The 22398-nt window shown below is 41.0% G+C and overlaps 1 protein-coding gene across 4 annotated transcripts in view; it reads left to right on the top strand.

The window, feature by feature from the left end:
• Window positions 1-22398, top strand: part of TRAPPC8 (trafficking protein particle complex 8) — a 431358-nt gene that overhangs the window by 111765 nt on the left and 297195 nt on the right. For all 4 annotated transcript variants that reach the window (XM_029591182.1, XM_029591181.1, XM_029591183.1 and 1 more), the window contains 3 exons: window positions 5336-5451; window positions 9717-9867; window positions 10815-10915. In XM_029591182.1, the coding sequence (XP_029447042.1) occupies window positions 5336-5451; window positions 9717-9867; window positions 10815-10915 (368 nt within the window). The remainder of the gene's footprint in view (window positions 1-5335; window positions 5452-9716; window positions 9868-10814; window positions 10916-22398) is intronic.

The following is a 22398-nucleotide window of genomic DNA, read 5'->3' as shown; positions in this document are numbered from 1 at the left end:
TCATCCATCCATATCAATTAGAAACATGCAAAATACAATTGATAATACATGAGAGGCTTCTAGGAAAAGTAAAAAGTCATGGGATAGGTGGCGATGTCCTTTCGTGGATTGCAAACTGGCTAAAAGACAGGAAACAGAGAGTAGGATTAAATGGGCAATTTTCTCAGTGGAAGGGAGTGGACAGTGGAGTGCCTCAGGGATCTGTATTGGGACCCTTACTGTTCAATATATTTATAAATGATCTGGAAAGAAATACGACGAGTGAGATAATCAAATTTGCAGATGACACAAAATTGTGCAGAGTAGTTAAATCACAAGCAGATTGTGATAAATTGCAGGAAGACCTTGTGAGACTGGAAAATTGGGCATCCAAATGGCAGATGAAATTTAATGTGGATAAGTGCAAGGTGATGCATATAGGGAAAAATAACCCATGCTATAATTACACAATGTTGGGTTCCATATTAGGTGCTACAACCCAAGAAAGAGATCTAGGTGTCATAGTGGATAACACATTGAAATCGTCGGTTCAGTGTGTTGCGGCAGTCAAAAAAGCAAACATAATGTTGGGAATTATTAGAAAAGGAATGATGAATAAAACGGAAAATGTCATAATGCCTCTGTATCGCTCCATGGTGAGACCGCACCTTGAATACTGTGTACAGTTCTGGTCGCCGCATCTCAAAAAAGATATAATTGCGATGGAGAAGGTACAGAGAAGGGCTACCAAAATGATAAGGGGAATGGAACAACTCCCCTATGAGGAAAGACTAAAGAGGTTAGGACTTTTCAGCTTGGAGAAGAGACGACAGGGGGGATATGATAGAGGTGTTTAAAATCATGAGAGGTCTAGAACGGGTAGATGTGAATCGGTTATTTACTCTTTCGGATAGTAGAAGGACTAGGGGACACTCCATGAAGTTAGCATGGGGCACATTTAAAACTAATCGGAGAAAGTTCTTTTTTACTCAACGCACAATTAAACTCTGGAATTTGTTGCCAGAGAATGTGGTTCGTGCAGTTAGTATAGCTGTGTTTAAAAAAGGATTGGATAAGTTCTTGGAGGAGAAGTCCATTACCTGCTATTAAGTTCACTTAGAGAATAGCCACTGCCATTAGCAATGGTTACATGGAATAGACTTAGTTTTTGGGTACTTGCCAGGTTCTTATGGCCTGGATTGGCCACTGTTGGAAACAGGATGCTGGGCTTGATGGACCCTTGGTCTGACCCAGTATGGCATTTTCTTATGTTCTTATACATATACATCTTATCAACTAATTTATATCTCAGTATTTAATTTTAAACGTAAATATATATAGCCGAAAATCTATTATCATATCTTAAAAATATTGACTCAATTAGCATCCTTTCCTCAAATTCCCAAGTGTATAACTATTTTCACATATATTAAATATCAAATCAGTACATAGTTGTTTCAAAAAAGTTCTGCGCTGTCCTCTTCTCTCCTGTTGTCCAACAAAAAAATCTGTTTCACCCTCTCCTATTAGGGCTTCTTCAGGGACTAATGCCCTTTCCATTAGTCCCTGATGAAGCCCATTACGAAATCATCTCCAAAAACTCAACCTACAATATTTAACACAATACCTAAACATTATCTCTTACAGGCACATTTACTATAATGTTTCCAAATCAATATATTTATTCTATTTATAAACTTACCATGTGACTATACATGTCATTCATAGCTCAGTCTCCCGATACATATATTCTCATCACAACGCCATATCTCAGATATATCTGATCTCAAATATACTTCATCTCATTAATTTCTGAACGCATCAAAAAATCTACAACCAAAAAAAATACATTATAAACTGATTTAGTCACAAGCTTTACTTAAAACACATACTATATAGAACACTGCCATGTTCACATTAAGTATTTCCGGAAATGACATCCACTCTAGCCGTCTATTACACGTCACCTATACTGCTCACCCTTTATATAAGCGTATCAATGCGTAAGTAACTCACAACTACCTACACGTTTGACCCCTTTTGTAATCATCTTATGTTCTTATCTCCAATCTACTCTCATTCAAAGCTGTGGAAACTTCCCATACTCCGATCTCAACAATACTAACTCTTAATGCTAAATCCAAATTCCCATATACACATAGGATCCCTAACATGAAAATTCTACTTCATGTCTCTACTGAACCATTCTATAGGTTCATTAAGACCGCGCAGGGCAGAGGTATGCCAATTAAAGATAAATTGTTCCTCTGTCCATCTCAATATTAATGATAAATCTCCTCCATTCCCCAATTGTACCTTTTTAATTACAAAAAATTTGACATCTTCTAATGTGTGATGTTCTACCCAATGTTCCACTAATGGTGTGTGTTCCCTCAAAGATCTGATATGACTTTTTTATGTTCTATAAAGTGCAATTTAATCGATCCCACTGTTTTCCCAATGTATATCAAACCACATGGGCACACAATAGCATAGATCACCCCACTAGTATCACAGGTACATAATTCTGGTAGCACATATTCCTGACTTAAATTCGGATGTTGAAAACACTTCAAAATTAATACATGCTGACATACAGAGCAGGTACCACAAGGTATCTGTCCATGGTCCTGATTATCTATACAGCCTTCCATTGTTTCAGATTCTCCCATAAACAATGGCGTTTTTTAATGGCGAATTTAGGAGGTTCCAAAATTTTTTTTACAGGGGATACGATGTGCCAATATTTAAGCACCATTTCTTTAATACAAAAAGTTTTGGATGAATATGGGATCATACAAATCATCCTCGATTGGGCATCGCTCTGAGCTTTAATAAGCAAATTCTCCCTATTAGCATACAGGGCACATTTATAAGCCTTCTTAATAGTAGATTTAGAATAGCCCCGTGCCAAAAACCTATTACTTAAATCTTGTGCTTGAATTTTAAATTCTTCAGTAGTGGAATAGTCGCCTATATTGTAAGAATTGTCCAGTAGGAATTTTATTTCTTAATTGTCGAGGATGGAAACTTTGATAATGGAGCAAGGTATTCTTATCTGTGGGTTTCCTATACACTGATACCAATCTAGTGTTATGTATATAGAATGAATATCTAAAAAAAGTTAGACGCTTTATCCATCGTCACGGTAAATGTCAAATTCTGGTCCATAGAATTAATCTCTTCTTAAAAAAAAAATAAAATTTAATGCTTCACTCTCACCTTGCCAGATCAAAAACACATAATCTATATATCGCCACCACCTCACCACCTGTTTAAACCAAATAGATTTGTATACCATTCTTTCTTCAAAGCGTGCAACATATAAACATGCTACGGTGGACACTATAGCTGACCCCATAGGAATTCCTTTCGTTTGTAAAAAGAACCGGGATTTATATGTAAAATAATTACAAGTTGACGTAATTTCTGCAATTCTAATCAAAAAATTATCTCTTCTCTGATATATCCATATTGCTGATCTCATTCCTGATATCTAATGCATCCACTTGAGGAATATAAAACTCTGATCAAGAAGTGGAAAATACCAAGCCACGGTCAAGTAGACAAAGATTTCAAACACAACTGCCAGGAAATTTTGTTGGGATGCAAAGAAAATCCCACAAGCAACTTTCACTGAAAGTGTCTTCTCTGAAATAAAGTTGTGTGGGTGTTTCAGCATGCACAGTAAGGAGATACTTGAACAAAAATGGGCTGCATGGTAGGGCTGCCAGAAAAAAGCCATTGCTGCACCAGCACCACAAAACAATCCGGTTACAATACACCAAATCTAGAGAATCCTCAAAGCTTCTGGAACAAAATATTTTGGAGTGATGAGACCAAGATTGAACTTTGATCACAGCCATAAATGCTATGTTTGGAGAGGAGTCAAGGTCTATGAAGAGAAGCACACCATCCCTACCGTGAATCATGGAATTGGAACTCTGCTGTTTTGAGGGTGTGTGAACTACAGCGGCACAGGGAATTTAGTTGGAATTGATGGCAGGATGAATGTAGCTTCTTATCAGAAAACATTGAGAATTTGCATTCATCAGCCAGGAAGCTGCATATGGGGGCGTACTTGTTCTTTCCAACATGACAACAAGGCCATGTCAACATTTCAGTGGCTGTAGCAGAAGAAAGTGAAGGTTCTGGAGTGACCATCACAGTCTCCTGACCTCAGTATCATCGAGTCACTTTGGGGAGAACTCAAAAATTCAATTCATGTCAGATACCAAGAAACTTTACAGGCTCTGGAGGATTTTTGCCAAGAGGAATGGGCAGCTTTACCACATGAGAAAATTAAGGGACTCATTCACAACTATCGCAAAAGACTGCAAGCCGTCATTGATGCAAAAGGGGCAGTACATGATATTAAGAACCTAAAGGTATGTAAACTTTTTAACAGATCATTTTATTATTTCCCTTATTGCCATGGTTTATTTAATGATTGTGCTATTCTGTAATGCATAGTAGTTTAATTTGAAACACATTAAAAATAAGACATTTTGTCTGATCACTCATGTTTTCTTAAAATGATACACATCTTACAAATTCTGCCAGGGGTATGTAAACTTATGTGTACAACTGTACGTTTGTAAACATATTGAATGCTGTTTAGCCTTTTAGCTTGTCCACTTTACCTAAAAGTACGTTTCCTGGCACTCTAATAGCCAAATGACAATCTCAGACTTTCAGAGGACCCAATTCCTTGCATATATAAAGAGTATCCTTGATTTTTAGAGAAGGAATATTGTATATTCATAGAAAGCATTTCAGCATAGTTGTCATTTAGGTCAGCTAGCTACCTCTGTACAATTTGCTAGATACATGATTGTTACTAGGTATGTCACTCTTGTAAAGCATATTTGCCATCACTTCTTGAGATATGTGGTGGTTGATTTTGGTTGCTTTGATGCCTCATCCAAAATTGTCTTACTTAACTGATTTGTCATTGTGTGTGTGTCTGTAGAGTGAAAATGCACAGTGATAAAAATATGTGCACTGTTGTATAATGGATTGAAAATATATGCACTGTGCGTTTTCATGTTCTTTATTTTTTGAATGTGCTCTGTCTGCTGTCAGTGAGGCCATGTGTGTAGAAGCCATTTTCCCTATCACTTTTTGACAGGTACTTCCCCTAGTATTCAAATGTTTTAATACCTTAGCTTGTTTATAAGATTTTATTTTTATTGCTGTCAATTATCTTGTTTTGTTTTATTTTAAATTGGGTTTATTTTTATCCTGTTGTACTTCACTTGGAATTACTTTTGCATCATAGTGAGTAATAAGTTTTACAAATAAAGTAAAATTAAATTATTTCTTAATTTTTTTTTTCTATATTTTATTTTTGCAGTTGATATCTAGGAAAGGTTTAAGTCGTTCGTTATTTTCAGCTACTAAGAAATGGTTTAGTGGCGGTAAAGTTCCAGAGAAAAACATAAGTGAGCTGAAGAATACCTCTGGCCTATTGTGAGTAAGGATTCATTTTTTTCCCCTTCCTTTTGATTTTATTTGTGGTAACACATTTTTCTTTGAAAGTATCATACGGTTGGTTGTAGACAAGAAACAGGAATTTGACATGCTGGATAATGTTCATGGTTATAGCTGAAGGTAATCTAAGCTTTACATTTTTACTGCACTAATGGTAAGAAGAAAAAATTAGATTTGGTTTTACAGGGAAGTGTTCTGAATTTTTAACCAATATAAACTGTTTTCTTTTTCTTTTTATTATATTTTAAGAATGCAAGACCATTGTACAGAAAAATGTGAGGTACAGCATATAAATGATAAACAAGCCAAGAAATCTCAAATACTGCATTAAACATCAATAGTCATTAACCTTTCTTAAAAGGATTATAAAAATGGAATATCCCACTCCACCCCTTTGTTACTCCTCTCTGCTTCACTTGAAATGTATATATAACAGTCACAGTAGGAGATAAACTATATTCTGCTTTTCCAGTCCAAGATCATCCATTTCACATTTGCTATGCAAGTGGGAGGAGTTTGGGCGGAGTTAATGGTAATGAGCAGCTCCTAATTTGGAATGTGATAGAGTAACGCAGAGTAAAGCAGGTTTGAACGCCAGAAATAATTATACCCTTTTTTCTGTGTGTGCTGCCCACATTAGTTATGCGTTACAGGGGAAAAGGTTTTGTTTATCACACATGCCGTTTAGGGAGAGAGATTTTTATTGAGATTGTGGTATCCTAATATTAAGGTATCTATAGCTTTATCCCGTCTCTTTTGGTCTTATTTGTTATTGGTTATCAGGATCTATTTTATGTTTCATGTTATGTATCCTTGCCATGGGCCTTTGGGGAGGGCTTTTGGGTCAGTGACACTTGTTAAAGATCCTAGCAAGAGATATATTCTTGTTATAGGTAAGCTTTATGGCAGGGGGTGGGCAGTTCCGGTCCTCGAGGGCCACAAACCAGTCTGGTTTTCAGGATATCCCTAATGAATATGCATATGAGAGATTTGCATGCACTCTGCCTCAGTTGTATGCAAATCTGTCATGCATATTCATTAAGATATCCTAAAACCTCGACAGGTTTGTGGCCCTCGAGGACTGGAATTGCCCACCCCTGCTTTAGGGTAAAGAATTATTATGCAACATTGATGCCCTAAATTTGTATAATCAATTCTCCCTCCTCCCCCCCTCCCCCCCCAAAAACCAAGGAAAAAAAATATCCTGGAAATCACATATGCCAAAGCTGACAAATCCATAGTCTGTTCTGTTGAGGATTCGAAGCTGGGCATATCTAGTAAAGATATTGCTTGCTCTTAGCCATATCAATATATAGCCACAACCATCAACCACATTATAATAAAGAACTTCGGCACACGCATGGTGGAAAATCCGTGGGCCTGCGTGCACATGCGTGCCAGATTTTATAATTCGCATGCGTATGTGTGGGTAGTGCATACAGGGAAGGGGTCGGGACTTCTGCAATTTCCACGCGGCGATGCATTCCGGCCTTCCCCAGTTCCTTACCCCCTCTACCTAACCTCCCTTCCCCTCTCCTCTCCTCCCCACCCCCTAAATCCTTCCTTTTTCTTTTCTTTTTCCCGTTGCTTCACAACTTACTTCAGTTCCCGAGCTGAAGTAAGTTGCGCATGCTGGCAGCTGTGTCTTCAGGACAGTGAACAATGGTGTTGTCCTGGTCCATCCCCCCGGCCTGCCCCTTCGAAGAGACCTGGCAACTATTCTCATATCGGCTTTTACGCTCGAGGCTGGGCCTCTTCGAAAATTCGCCTGGCGCACACAAGGCCTGGCCATGCTCATAAATGCTGGGATTTGCGTGGGCCCTCCGGGGCAGAGAAATAACTACAGTTCCTGAATATAATCCGCTTTGAAGTGCTGAAAAGTGGAATATATAAAATTTTAAAAATGAAATAGGATATTTGAGATCTGTGATACCTTTTAGATTCAATCCAGTATATTAATCCATTGGGGAAAAAGTATCTTCAGATCCTTCCCATATGAAAAAAGTCAAAGCGAACCTAAAGAGAAATCCAAACCTAATACTCAGAGGGATTAATATATTTTCTCAAAATTAGCCACATATAAACATGCTATCGATGAAGTCATGGGTGGCCCTCATTGCTGTTCCCTTAATTTGATTAAAAAATTGCTTTTAAGGGCTATGGATGCAACTTGAAAAATAAAATTACTAAACTCCTGAAAAAGAATTAGAGAAAAGCATGTTGTATATAATTTGTAGTGCCGCCTCATGCACAGTCTTTGTGTATAGAGCAGTATCTTCTACAGTAACAAGAAAACAAGGTTCCTTACAAATAGAACGTGTTTGTAATAGCTGAATAAAATGCGATGAATCCCTTATATATATGATTGAATCTTTGGATCTAGTGGCCACAAGAATGAGTCTACATACTTGGACAATGGCTCTAACATGGATCCTATGCCCAATACAATTGGGTGTCCAGGTGATGCAGACAAAGATTTATGTATCTTCGGGACCAAATAAAACAGTGTTAGGATGTTGTTCATAAAGAAAATCGTACCCCTTATTCATAATTAATTTTTTTTTTTACTAAGCCCAAAGCCATAACTGTGCTTGTAGTGCATACGTAGGATCCTCAACTAAAGTGGTGTAGAAATTGGAAATTGAAAGTTGACAAGCTTCTTCGTTGTATTTGACTGTATCCTGTAGCTTTTTTTGTAGAAAGGATTGCAAAGGGGTCTTGGTTTGAATTTGCTCAAGGTGCATATTGTGGCACTGTCATATGAGAGGAAAAGTTTGGAGGATGTCCTTAGCGGCTCACTGGAATGTGTGAGTTTCCTGAAGGGTTTAAACAGCTCCAGCCTCTCGTTTGGCGGTTGGACTTTTCTTGGCATCTTAATCTTATTTTGAGAGCCATATGAAAGGCCCCATTCAAACCCATAAGAGGCTTTTTTGAAGAAGCTCATATTGAAGGCAATCTTTCTGGTGGCAGTTTGCTCAGTGAGATGTATCTCTGAATTACAGCCTGTGTCATGCGAGGATCCATTTCTGATATTTTTGTCAGAGGTCTCTATTTGCACATCTTACCCAAAGTGGTGTCATCACTCCACTTAGAGCAGTCACTGGAATTGCTGGCCTTCAAAAGATCAGATTTGGGAGATAGGTCTACGGAAATCCACATACTGGATGTGTGTAGGGTGCTTTTTAGATATTTGAAGGTAACGAATACTTTTCAGAGGTCAGATTCTATCATAGGTTCATTCTGTCCTGTGGTCACAAGAAAGGGGAGAAGGCATCTAAGGCTACTATTGCTAGGTGGATAAAGGAAGCTTTTACTTCTGCATATATTTGCAAGGATGATGTGGTTTTGGAGGGACTAAGGCAAGTTCCACCAGGACTCAAGCGGCCTCTTGGACAGAGTACCAGAGGTCATTTATAAGACAGCAACTTGGCCCTCTAATTCTTTTTCCAAACATCATTTGGATGTGCAGGCTTAGAGCTGCAGCGACCTTTGGGGCGAGCATCTTGAGAGCAAGTCTTTCAGGTTCCTTCCCAGGTTAAGGGTGGCTTGGGTACCATTCATGCATCTGGGCTGGTCTGGTGGGACAATAAGGAAAGTAAATTTGGTTTTCTTACCTGCCAAATGTCTTTCCATGAGTCCTGTCAGATCAGTCCAGAGTCCCACCTAATTGGTCTATATCCTGCTCTTCTGTGTACATAGTTTATGCAGAGAATTGTATTGTGGTTAAATGTTCTCATTACAGTTTGGTTGTTAGGCCCTTTCAGTAAGGTGGTCAGTTTTTTGAGGGATTACTGAGGACTTGCATTTTCTCACTCCCTGCTTGGGCGGAGGAGTGTAGCTTTGAAAAGAGAACACTGGAAGACTGCAAGTGGCACAGTTCCTTATGTAGTCATATTTCCAGCAAAGCTTTCATTCTCAGTCTCTTTCTGCTGGAAGTGGAGAAAATCTATGCGTCTGGGCTGGTCTGTTGATAAAAGAAATTTGGCAGGTTAAAAAACCCAGTTTTACCTTTCCGTTTGCAGATCCTGTAATATTTGGTAAACATCTGAACTGCTGCCATTTTATTAATATCTTTATGTAGGTATGGCCTCCAGAACCGAATACAATTCTCTAGGTAGGATCTTGCTAGTTACCTGTACTTAGTTATAAATGGTAAAAATAATTGCTGTAATATCTTTAATTTTCTTTCAGTGGCAAATTAACAATATTGCTCATAGTATTTAACAGCATGCATTTGTTTATAGGTATCCTCCAGAAGCTCCAGAATTACAGATAAGAAAGATGGCAGATTTGTGTTTCTTGGTTCAGCATTATGATTTGGCATACAGTTGCTATCACACAGCAAAGAAAGACTTCTTAAATGATCAAGCAATGCTGTATGCAGCTGGAGCTCTGGTAAGTCTTTCAATAATTAGATGAAAATTGAAAGTAGGAATGTGAGATCATGCAGATTCTGAGGTGGGTTTTTTTTTTTTTTTGTTTTCTTTTAACAAATGTAAAGATTAGGCAAATATTACACTTTCCTCAGGGGTCAAAAACTTTATCTCTGAGGGGAGTGTCAACCTTTTATGTTCTCTATACCCTGTCAACCTTTAAGCAAGAAAGTAAGTTCCAGATCAATGATATTTCTAATTTTTGAAAGGCTATGTGCACAAAAATTTTCTTTTTTGCAATTTTTTTTATAAATCTGACTTAAAAAAATGTGTACTATGAGCCAGTATAATGCAAATATCAGGATTTCTTGTTCACACTGTTTTACTATGTATGCAGGGTTCACGAGTTGTGCACATGCACTTAGCTTAGAGCAGTGTTCCAGATACACTCATGCTTGTGAAAAAGCATTTGACTAGGTAGAAAAGGGGTGTTTCCCTAAAGTGGATTAAAATCACACATGAGAATTCAAAAGCACAAGTTTGTGCCCTGATCATTTCCTCTGTATTTGACTTCCAATGTATAACATCCCAGTGATGCACACTGCTGTATGTATTTGCCTACCTGGGCATTAAAGTAGTTGAAGAGAAAAAGTGAGATGTATAGTTGAAGGTGACATTTTAGTGATGAAGATGTTGGTAAAGACAGATTGTCCTTGAGTGACCATGTTTCTCTACATATTTTCTAGAATTATATTTTCCAGCCTCTTTTGTCTTTCTGTGAATCTCCTTGAAGTATGAATAGATATTATATTTTATGTTAAGCTTATCTTTGGTATCTATCTGTGGTTTCATTTCTCTGGCAAATTATTTTATTATAACTTACCAAGTTAATGTTTTTCAAAAAACTGCAACAATAAATATGAATAACAATGTAATATTTGATGATTCTTAATGTATTTTTCCCTTTAGGAAATGGCAGCAGTGTCTGCTTTTCTACAACCTGGAGCACCTCGACCATACCCAGCCCATTACATGGATACAGCGAGTCAAACATATAGGGATTTCTGCAAGTAGGTGGCAAAATATTCAAGAATCCTATTGTGGTTATTTGTAAAATTTTCAGTGTTCCTTTAATAATAGAGATGGGTGGTAATACTGTGTATGATGAACTTTTTGTTGTTTCCCATAAGTAAATTTTTATAAAACACAGTGGGGGGATTCTGCCAGTCTGTCGGCTAACTAGCTTAACAGGTGCTTCATTTCTTGATTAATATCATTTCAGTCATAGGTCAGGAAGTTCAGTAGCGCAGATTGGGAAGTTTGATTACTAAAGTGGGTCACAGTCTGGCTAAAGATCTCTTGGGATTACTGTGGGCTAGAGTGGGATTGAGGCTGGGGGGCAGGGGGATAGAGGAAGAGGCTGAAGGAGGGTTAGGGGGAGAGAGACACCTCAATCACCTCAAATACTGGATACTTCTAGGATGTATGAAAGAGGATATGGGTAAGCCCACACTCTGTACTTCTGTGTCCAGGTGACTGAGGGATTTGACAAACTCCAGTTACCACACCAGAGTGTAGTAGAAAACTTTGCCCTAAAAAGGTCCAATAAATCAAAAAACCCATGCCTTAATGCCCCTAGATATGACTGACTCTGGTCCTTCTTGGGAAGAAACATTACCAGTCACTATGCTCCTGTCCTGCATAGTTTACCAGATCTATATGATACCGTACTTATACTCAGTCTTCAAAGGCACCCAAGAATTCAGAGTTTTTTTTTTTTCTCAAGAGAAACATAGCATTCGAATACCTGATAGAACAGGTAAGGATGAAAAGAATCTTATCTACAATGATTTGAAACAGTTTTGAAAGCCTCTGCCATGACTATTGATGCCTACAGGCGCTTATATTTGCAGGCCTCATACATGTGAAGGAAAGGCTCATAGATGTGCCTTGCTGTGGTACAAATCTCTTCAGAGAAGGTCAAAGAAGTGGTGGTACTTATGAAAGACCACTATTCTGTGCTTCAGGCCCATTGCTGTTTCTGAAATGAACTTCATTTCTCAAAAGTTTCAAAGTGAAAGTGCTCACTTTTCAGGTCTGGCTTGTTCCAAGCAGCAGTGTGCAAGGCCTCGCCAGCAAGACCAATGAAGCCCTATTCCCAGTACTACCAAGCAGACACAACCAGGGTCATAAACTAGATCTAGGGAGATATCCTGAATCCTAGTGTCTACCCCAGTAGCCTCGCTATTGAAGGAAGGTTGAGGTTTTTCATGAATTGAAATTTGACCACTGGTTCCTCAGTGAGCATGGGAAAATTTGAGCACTATGTCAAATCTTAAGAGCAGGCTGTAAAATGTCTTTATAGGCTTGTTGGCTATTTTTTAAATGTTATTTCTGTCCTTTTTTTTTTTTTGCTTAATTTGCTTTCTTTTAACTTTCATTATTCAGCCTTTCTCCCTTTCTATCTCTTATAGTCTCTCTTCTTCAAATGCCAGTATGGTAGCTACTCTTCTGCCTCTAGGATTCTCAGCTCCTGCCCATCTGGGCATAGTTCCTCTTCTGCTCAGGTCTGGCTTTTCCCCTCATCCATCAACAGCAGCTCTCCACTCACCTGGGCTGCGCTTTTCTTCCATCTGTCTATGTCATCTCCTCACTTTCTTGGATCTGTTTTATCTCCCACTTGTGCTTTGCTTTTCTGTTCACTGCCAGCAGTGGCTTGTTGTTCATCTGGACCCGGCTCCTGCCCTACCTGCTGCTGAAACTACCTCTCCCAGGCATAATCATCTAATACCAGGTTTTAGGTGCCTATGTGATCTGGTGCTTGGGATATTTCCTACATTGGTCCTCCCATTCATAAAGGAAGGTGACAAATAATATATTTCCTAGCGTGTAGACAGATGGACTCAGGACCAGTTATGCTTCCCTGCCAGCAGATACAGACAGAGCAAGCTGACATCACAGTATATATACTCCTGCAGTGACCCCAGCCTGCCAGTATTCTCCGTCTCCAGCAGATGGACTGTGCATCTCCCTATGGGGATTGCTTCAGATTTTGGAAGGAGAATTTAAATTAAGAAGGAAAAGCCCCGCTCTCCTGAGGTGATACCAGATGGTCCCTCCCCCAATTGAGAATTACTGAGGTGATTTCTGTGGTCCTTCAGATCTGTGCCTTGGTCTGGTAGCTGGATTTCCTGGTATGGATTTAGCTGATTGTACAGTGTAAAGGCAGCAGTACAGGAGGCCGAGCGTGGCGGTGACAGCAGATGCCCTCTCCCCCTGCAGCCAGAGACCATCTGACCTCAGCAGGTAAGGTTTAAAAAAAAAAGAAAAAAAAAAAGAGTATTTTTACCTTAAGAAACAGACAGAGAGGTTTGTAGGATTTCCTTCGGTCTCTGTGCTCGGCACCATTCCGATAACGTTCCTGATCCAGTGGGGGTTTGGGGAACTGGGCAGCCTGGCGGGTTGAGCAGCCCCGGTAAGCTAAGCCCCTCAGGCCTTTTGCCTACGTGCCGCATGGTAGGCTGCCGTGGCCTGTTTGCACACTTTTGTGCATACTTCATTGCCTTCTGCAGGACGTCAGTGTTGATTCTGTGCACGTGTTGTGTGCTCAGTTTTGGGTGCGCCTTTTGCGTGCACAAAGTTTTAAGTATTGTGGTATGCTCAAGCTTTGGTGTACAAGTGCGTGTGTTTTGCGGTGCTTACAGTGCTTGCGGTGTTTTATTTATTTATTTATTTATTTATTTAACATTTCTTATATACCGATATCCGTTCGCACATCGTATCGGTTCACAGTGAACATAAAACTTTGGGCATTGCCCTTACATATAACAAATAAAGATGGTGAACTCAGTAACATATAGATAATCTTCGGGAGGAGCCCTTAGATATAACAAGCATCAATGGGGAGATGCTGATTATAATAATTATAACTAGAACTATATACATGAAAGTGCACAGTACAGAATCAGCAGACATAAAGGCGTTCATACCAGGATATCAATCTAACAATTCACATGGGGGTTTATGTAATAGGGGGTGAAATGGAGTAGGCTTGCCGAAAGAGCCAGGTTTTAAGTTTCTTTTTGAAAATGGGGGGTATAAGTCTCTATTCGAATATCATGGGGCAGTGAGTTCCATAAGGTGGGTGCGGCAAGAGAGAAGGCTCTGTTAATAGTAGAGGAGAGTTTAAAAGATTTGATAGAATGGGCATGGAGTGTTCCTTGGAGTGCTGGGCGGGTGGGTCTATTGGAGGAACGGGGTGAGATGGGGGGGTTAATCCAGTTCAGGTTAGAATTTACTAGACTCTTATGAATGATCGAGAGTGTTTTGTAAAGAATTCGTGACTGTATAGGGAGCCAGTGTAGTTGAATAAGTGTGGGGGTGATGTGGTCTCTTTTTTTTGTGTTTGACAATATCCGAGCGGAGGCATTTTGTAGGAGTTGAAGGGGCTTGGTGTGTGATGCAGGAATGCCGAGTAAGAGTGCATTACAGTAGTCGAGCTTCGATAAAATAATAGCCTGGAGGACTGTGCGGAAATCGTTGAAGTGTAGTAGGGATCTGAGTTTCTTTATTGTTTGAAGTTTAAAATAGCAATCCTTTATTATGGATTTGATGAATGGTTTGAATGAGAGGTGATTATCAATAATAGCTCCTAAGTTGCGAGTGTGCGAAGGGAAGTTGGTAGCTGAGTAAGCAAGAGGGATGTCAGGGAGTGGTTGTCTATTCGATATGATTAAAAGCTCAGTCTTGTTAGAGTTGAGAGCAAGGTGCATGTCCTTTAGGAGTTGGTTGATTGAGGAAAGACAGGATTCCCAGCTATGTAAAGCAGTTTGGATGGAGTCAGAGAATGGGAAAATGAGCTGAACGTCGTCAGCATAAATAAAATGTTTGATATGCAGGTTAGTGAGAAGCGTGGTCAGGGGAAGCATGTATATATTAAAAAGCGTAGATGAGAGTGAGGAACCTTGGGGTACACCTTGGGGAAGACTGATGGGCTCAGATTCATTATTGTCCATTGAGACAGTGAAAGAGCGATTCTGGAGATAAGATTGAATCCAATCAATGGCCTTGCCTGTGATCCCAATATTTCTGAGAATGTTGAGTAGGACATCGTGATTGACTGTGTCAAACGCAGCTGAGATGTCAAGTAATGCGATGAGATAGGAGGATCCTGAGTCGATTCCTTTGATAAGGGTATCGTGTAGGGAGAGGAGCAGAGCTTCAGTGCTTAAGTGTTTCCTGAAACCATATTGGGTGGAAGGGAGGATGTTGTTCTGTTCAAGGTGATCGGATAGACGTGAGTTCACTAGCTTTTCAAGAACTTTAGCTAGGAGGGGTAGATTGGACACCGGTCTGTAATTAGAAAGAGTGTTGGGGTCAAGGTTGGATTTTTTAAGTAGAGGTTTCACAATTGCTTGTTTCAGAAAGTCTGGGACGGTGCCATGCTCTAGTGAACAGTTGAGAATATTTGAGAGGGGTTTGGCGATCACATTGTGTATGGATAGTAGGAGTTTAGAGGGGATGGTTTCAGAGGGGTGAGTGGATGGTTTCATTTTCTTTAGTATGTTCTCCACTTCTAGGGAGGAAGCGGACTCAAACAATGAAAGGGAGACTGGAGAGTTGATATTGGGAAGACAGATATTGAGGTTATTGTGCGAAAACTGTGCTGTGATGGAAGATACCTTGTTTTTAAAAAATAGAGCTAGTTCGTTGCAACGATTTGTGGAGGAGTTAGCTAGTTGTTGTGTGTGTATGGGAGAGGTCAGGTCAGCAACCATGGTGAAAAGGGCCTTGGGGTTGTATTGCAGACCATTTATTTTTTTGGCGTAGTAATCCCGTTTGGAATGCAGGATGGAATTTCTATATTCATGCATGCGTTGATAGTAGAGGGTTTTGGTGGCAGGGGATTGGTGTTTGCGCCAGGACCTTTCGGAGGCTCTGAGTAGGGTTTTGAGATTTCTGAGGAGAGGTGTGTACCAAGGTTTTCTATTTTTGCGATTGGGATTGATAGTCTTTGTTACTAGGGGGCAATGATTATTGGCAATGCTGAGCGTACAGTTCACCCAGGAGGAGAATGCATTATCTGGGGATGAAAGGTCAATGTGTTTGTCTATGTCTGAGCATGCAAGAGTGATGGTTTCTACATCACAGGGTTTGCGAAATTTGAAGGATATGGGTTGACGGGGCGCAGACAAAGAGCTTTGAGGAAGTGAAAGAAAGGTCTTGATCAGGGAGTGATCAGACCATGGTACTGGTGTACACAATGGTGGACTGTTCATACTGATGGAGGAGTTGATGAAGATCAAGTCAAGGGTGTGGCCAGCTTTGTGTGTGGGGGAGTTTACTATCTATCTGCTTAAAAATTTGTGCGCACACAAATTTTTAAGCAGGAGCTATTTGGATGCAGATTCACAGTTGCCTTGCACTGATGGTGCTGGTGAACAAGAAACCTAAGCGCCTTTCTCTCTGTGTTGCCTGTCAGATTCAGGCTTCCCAGCCTGACCTGTCCTCTAACATGTTTCGGTGCCGTTTGGAATGTTGTCTTCCTCAGACTTAGCTAAGCCTGGATCCTCCCAACTTGATGGTCTGGATATGCCAGATCTTGGTACTCCCTTGACTGGCTCCTCCGCTGGTAAAGGCAGTTCAGTGGGCTCAGTTTCAGTTCCTTCTGGGTTTAGTCTGGATCTGGCTGCTTTTTCTTGGGTGGAGTTTTTTTCAGGGTTTCGAAGCCTTGCTTCAAGCCCAGTCCTCAGCTTCGCCCAGTCCTGTCAGGTTGGACCCTCAGTCAGTGGTCCCTCTCTTCCAGTCCTATGGTTAAGCGCAGAGGCACGCCTCTGTTCGCTGCGGGTATTCCCAAAAGGAACCTGGATGGCACTGATGATGAGGAAGATCCTGATTCCCTTGAAGATGGAGAAATTCCTCCAGGGCTGGAACCATATAGGGCCATGTTATTGTTCTTTCAGAGAGATGAACTTCCGGGCCTGATTTCCCAGACCGTGAAGATCCTTGTCTGAGCCGAAGAAGAATCCCATTTTGGTTTCCTTGCATAAAGCTGCTTGTCTTTTCCCTGCTATGGATGCCATTCAGGAATTGATTGATCTTGAATAGGACACCCCAGAGGCAAATTTCAAAGGGGGTAAGACATTGGAAGGCCTGTACCCCCTAGATCCAGCTGTGAGAGAGCATTTGCGTTTTCCCAAAGTGGATGCGCTGGTTGTACCATCTCTAAGCAGACGACTATCTCCATGGAGGGAGGAGTGGCCTTGAAGGACATGCATGATAGGAGGATTGAGGTTATCCTTAAGCAAGCCTTTGAGGCAGTGGCAATAGCTTCCCATTGTGCCCTTGTAGCATGCTCTTGTCTGCCTCTCTCAGGAAGTTGATGATTCTGGAGTGAATTCCAGAGAAATTATAGAATCCGCTACCACCTTTTTAGCGGATGTGGGCTGCGATTTGGTCCATACCTCGGTCAGGGGAGTGGCTTTAGTGGTAGCAGCCAGGCGTCAACTATGGTTGCGAAGTTGATCAGCTGAAGCAGCCTCCAAAGTGAATCTTACAAAAATGCCTTTTAAAGGCTTGCTCTTGTTTGGGAGTGAATTGGAGAAACTGGCCAGTAAGTGGGGTGCCAATTCCTCTGTTGCCAGAGGAAAAGAAACAATTGCAGCACCCCTTTGCTATGAGGGGTCGTCTCTGGGGTTCCAACTTGGTTTCATCCCTACAGAGGGTCTGCCTTTTGGTAGGTCTCAGTCCATTCATCCCAAACAGTCCAAGAGAGGAGTGGGCTCAGGTGGTGGATCTTCGTGACCTTCTCAATGAAGGTTTGTCGACCCACCTTTGGGAACAAGAGATAAGGGGACACCTCTCTCTCTCTTCTCAGAAGTGGGTCGAGATTACATCGGATCAGTGGATCTTGGAGGTGATACGAGAAAGATATATGCTGGAATTTCGAAGTATTCCTCGGGATGAGTTCATGGTGTCTCCTTGCCACTTCCCGCAGAAGAAGCAGGTAGTGGAGTCTACTCTTCTAAGGCTCCTCAGGCCGAGGGCTGCTGTTCCTGTGCTCACATCTCAAAGTATGGGGCAATATTCTTTTTATTTTGTTGTGCCTAAGAAGGAGGATTCCTTTCGTCCCATCCTGGATCTCAAAAGTGTCAACCGTCATTTGAGAGTAACTAATTTTCGCATGTAAACCTTGCACTCAGTGATAACGGCTGTGCAGTCAGGGAAATTTCTGACCTCCCTGGATCTGTCTGTGGCCTACTTTCATATTCCCACCTGTTTGGAACACCGTTTTCTGTGTTTTGTGGTGTTGGAGTGCCATTTTCAGTTTCAGGTGCTGCCTTTTGGTGTAGCCACCGCCCCCAGAACGTTTTCCAAGGTTATGGTAGGGCGGCATTGAGACGTGCACCCATACTTGGACATCTAGCTGGTTCCAGCCAAGTCTCAGAAAGAGAGCCCCCTGGTGACATACAAGGTGATCTCCTTGTTGCAGAAGCTCGGTTGCATGGTGAATCTGGCCACGAGCAGTCTTCAGCCATCTTAGTCATTGGAATATGTGGGGGTTCGGTTCAGCACGGGGCAGGGCAAAGTTTTCCTGCTGGAAGTTTGGATTCAGAAATTGATGTCTTGGGTGCTTCAGTTGGTGAACAGTATATGCCCAACAGTGTGGTCCTATCTACAGGTGCTCGGCTTGATGGCAGCAACCCTGGAAGTGGTGTCATGGGTGAAGATGCATAAGCTTCCTCTTCAGCACTCACTGCTGTCTCGTTGGAACCCGCAGTCTCAGGTCTATTTGGTTTGGCTCCACTTGCCGATGGAAATTTACTCTCGCCTCCAGTGTTGGTTGCAGGAGGCTCATCTGAGAGAGGGAGTTTACTTGTCTTCCCTGACCTGGTTGGTACTTACGACAGATGCAAGTCTCCAGAGTTGGGGAGCTCACTGTCAGGAGCTGATGGCCCAAGGACATTGGAATGCCGAAGAGTCCCTCTGGAACATCAATTGCCTGGAAGCCCAGGCGGTCCAGTTGGCATGCTTGCAGTTCAGCCACAGCGTGCAGGATCAAGTTGTTTGCATGATGTCAGACAACGTGATGATTTGGCCTACATCAATCGCCAGGGAGGAACCAAGTGCCAGCAAGTGTCACAGGAAATGGACCAACTTAGGGAATGTGAGGAAGGACATCTACAAATGATCTCAGCTTCTCACATTGCAGGAGAAGACAACATAAGAGCAGACTTTCTCAGCAGGGAGAAACTGGACCCAGGAGAATGGGTGTTGTCAGCCAAGGCGTTTCAGCTGATAATGGATCGCTGGGGCCTATCATTTCTAGACCTGCTGATGACTTCTCGCAATGCAAAGGTTCCTCAATTCTTCCGTCCCAAAAGAAATCCATGGTCCTTAGGCATAGATGCTCTCGTAAGGGGCGGGAAGTAAAAAAGGTCACGTTCCTGTTGCCGGCTTTCACAAACACTGCTGCCATTCCCCTCAGCGCTTGAATGTGCTGATAAGCCCGGGCAGGAACGGCAGCAGTGTTCATCTCGCTGAGGTGAAAGGGGGGAAAGAGCAGCGGGTACGCGAGACACCTGCCAGTGCCTTGCGACACACTAGTTGAGAACCGCTGCTCTAGACTGTTGTGATCCCAAGTACTTGTCTGTAAAGATCACTTTTTTTTTTATGTTCACTTCATCCTGCAGAATCAGTGAGCTCCAATGCTAGTGACTTTTTCACCTTGGATTTCATCATCATAGGTGATGTATATCTTAAGTTCCTGCCTAAGGTAGTGTTATACTTCCACCTTAGTTATCCTATGAACATTTTCTTTAGGCCACATGTCCATAAATGTGACGAGGCCTTTTGATATCTAGATTTCAGGAAATCAGTTGGCTTCCGTCCTGGGTAGATTTGGGCAATATAGAGTCTTCCTAGCTTTTCAAGTTCTTTTGTTTTTTTCTAACCCACTAGGCCTAGGAATCTAGTGGAAGTGGTGAACACAAGTTGTAATGGAAGTCAAAGCATGGCATAAACAGAGAATCCCTAGGTGTGAAGAAGTGTTGGGAAAACCAGAGATCAACTGGGTCTACTGCATTACACCAGGATTGAAATTAGGTAGACTGGTTGGGCCTTATTGTTGTTACCTGCTGTCATATTCTCTGCTTCTATAATTTTTATTTATTTATTGCTTTTCTATACTGATGTTCGTTTGCACATCACATCGGTTTACATGGAACTACATAAGAACAAAAGATTGGTATCAGAAAAGAAATTACATCTAACATTTACCAGCTCAAGGTATATCAAACAAAATAAAGTCAAGGAGGGAAAGAATAGGAAGTCAAAATTAAAAATAGCAGAACAGTAACTTATAGTAAAATCAACTATTAAAACAGTACAGTCAGTATAAGAAACTGAGTAAACTGGCTTTTCAAGAGGAAGGAGGGGGGGAGGTGTTATGGGTATGCTTGCATGAACAGCCAGGTTTTTAACTTTTTTTTAAAGCTGCGTGGGTTGGGGTCCAGTCTTAGTTCTTTAGGCATTGAGTTTCAGATGGTGGGGGGCCCCAGAAAGTGATAGTGACCGGTCACGGGTGGACGTAAGGTGTGCTAGTTTGTGTGAAGGTATTGTAAGGGTTCCGTTGAAGGATGATCTGGTGGTTCTGTGAGAGGTCTGGAAATGAAGGGAGGAGTTGAGCCATTGAATATTACGGTTATATAGGGCCTTGTGGATTAGAGTAAGATTCTTCAATAGTATTCTGGATGGGATCGGGAGCCAGTGGAGTTCTTTTAGGATAGGTGTAATGGGCTCATTTCTTTGGGTGTTAGTAAGGACTCTGGCGGAGGCGTTTTGTAGGAGTTGAAGGGGTCTTAGGATAGACACTGGGAGACCTGATAGTATGGAGTTGCAGTTTCTATTATAAACTCTATATAAACATTTTAAATAAATAATACATAAATCAAAAGTTCACCATTTCTAATTGAGTAGCAGGTTATATCTCCTCCTGTTAAGCCCAGGTAGATCTGACCTTAGAAGCGCATGCAAAGTTGATAATGTTAGTCGAGGCAGCATCAGTTGCCCTACCTTGTGAGGAGATTTGCAAAGCTGTAAAATGGAGTTCAATCCACATGTTCACATCCCATTATTGTCAAGGTATAGCCTCCTGGCAGGATGATAGACTTGAACTGTATATTCTCCACTGTCTTTTTGATGAATTAAAACCTAGCTCCAGCTCTCTTGTAGGGCCACTTTTCTATTTTCGTTTTGTATTCCCTGTTTAAAAAATAGAAAATGGGATTTTCCCTAGCAGAAATATTTCTCGACCTTTTGTTGCTCTATTTTTCCTTTTTTTAGTTTAACATAGCTCTTAGCTAGGGAGTCCCACTTGTAGGGCTCAAGTAAACTATTTGTCTTCAGAGAAAGTGAAGTTGCTTACTTGTAACAGATGTTTTCTGAAGACAATGGTTCACCTGTCAGTGAAGTTCTCACATCTCCCTTTTGGAGCTCTGGAAGGTGGTCTCTGGCACCAAATAAGGTCACACAGTTCAGTTATGTGATTGATGAACTGCAGTTTTCCAAGAACATCTTTGACTTGATTTTGTTAGTGCTGCTGTAATGCCTCATTTTTTTAAAATCATTTTTCATCATTTTCATCATAAGCAGTAAAAACAAGTACATTAGATGTCCTAGAGACAAAAGGTAAAATTATATTTAGTATATTAGGTAAGTATATTTGAAAAAATGTTAATTGCTGTGTTTCATGACCTATTTAGTATAATCAAAAAAATAAAAAGCATTTTTTGCTTAAAAACAGTTGAGAGGATTTATAGCTTTTCTAGCATGTGAATTATTTATATATTGTAGATGGGTTTCAACCAGAAAAGTGTGTAGTTACAGAACACACCAAGAAAGATTGTTTTCAGGAAAATTAGAAAGCAAAGTATTGTTGTACTATTTTCATCTGAGCCTAATTCTTTTATCAATGATTTGTATTTGTAGGGACACTATAAATGTCTATGCTGGTTTAATTTAAAACAAATCTAGGAATAGAGGAGTAGCTTAGTGATTAGAGCAGTAGACTATGAATCAGAGTTCCAATCCAGCTGTTGCCTTGGGCAAGATACCTTCCATTTATCTGTTGCAAACTTATAGGGAGATTATCAAGCTGCAATAGGGATATAACGCACATTAAACATGTGGAGCATGGGGGTAACCTGCATGGAGCAGCAGTTACTACCTTTAACCAGAAGGCATGGGATTATTACCATTAACTGATTAGCCTTGATGCTTTTGGTGCAACTGCAACATCGCTCTCCACTTCATCTGCAGGGGAGGGGGATTAGATTCAGATGACAACCAATGCTGGGCCATGACTTTTACAGACTAGGGTACTGTTACACAGACATCAGGGATAAAGCACAGGACTGCTTCTACAGCCAAGACCAAAAGCATGTTCAAGCAGCATGTTTGATTGTAAATATTACTACCCTTAACATAAGACTTGGGAGTAACCAGCACAGAACAGAAGTTACTACCCTAAACAGAGGCATAGAGGTAACCTGCA

The sequence above is a fragment of the Rhinatrema bivittatum genome, chromosome 2 (assembly GCF_901001135.1).
Source record: "Rhinatrema bivittatum chromosome 2, aRhiBiv1.1, whole genome shotgun sequence".
Taxonomy (NCBI): Eukaryota; Metazoa; Chordata; class Amphibia; order Gymnophiona; family Rhinatrematidae; genus Rhinatrema; species Rhinatrema bivittatum.
Note: the sequence above shows the minus strand (reverse complement) of the source record. Positions and strands in the feature narration are given on the sequence as shown.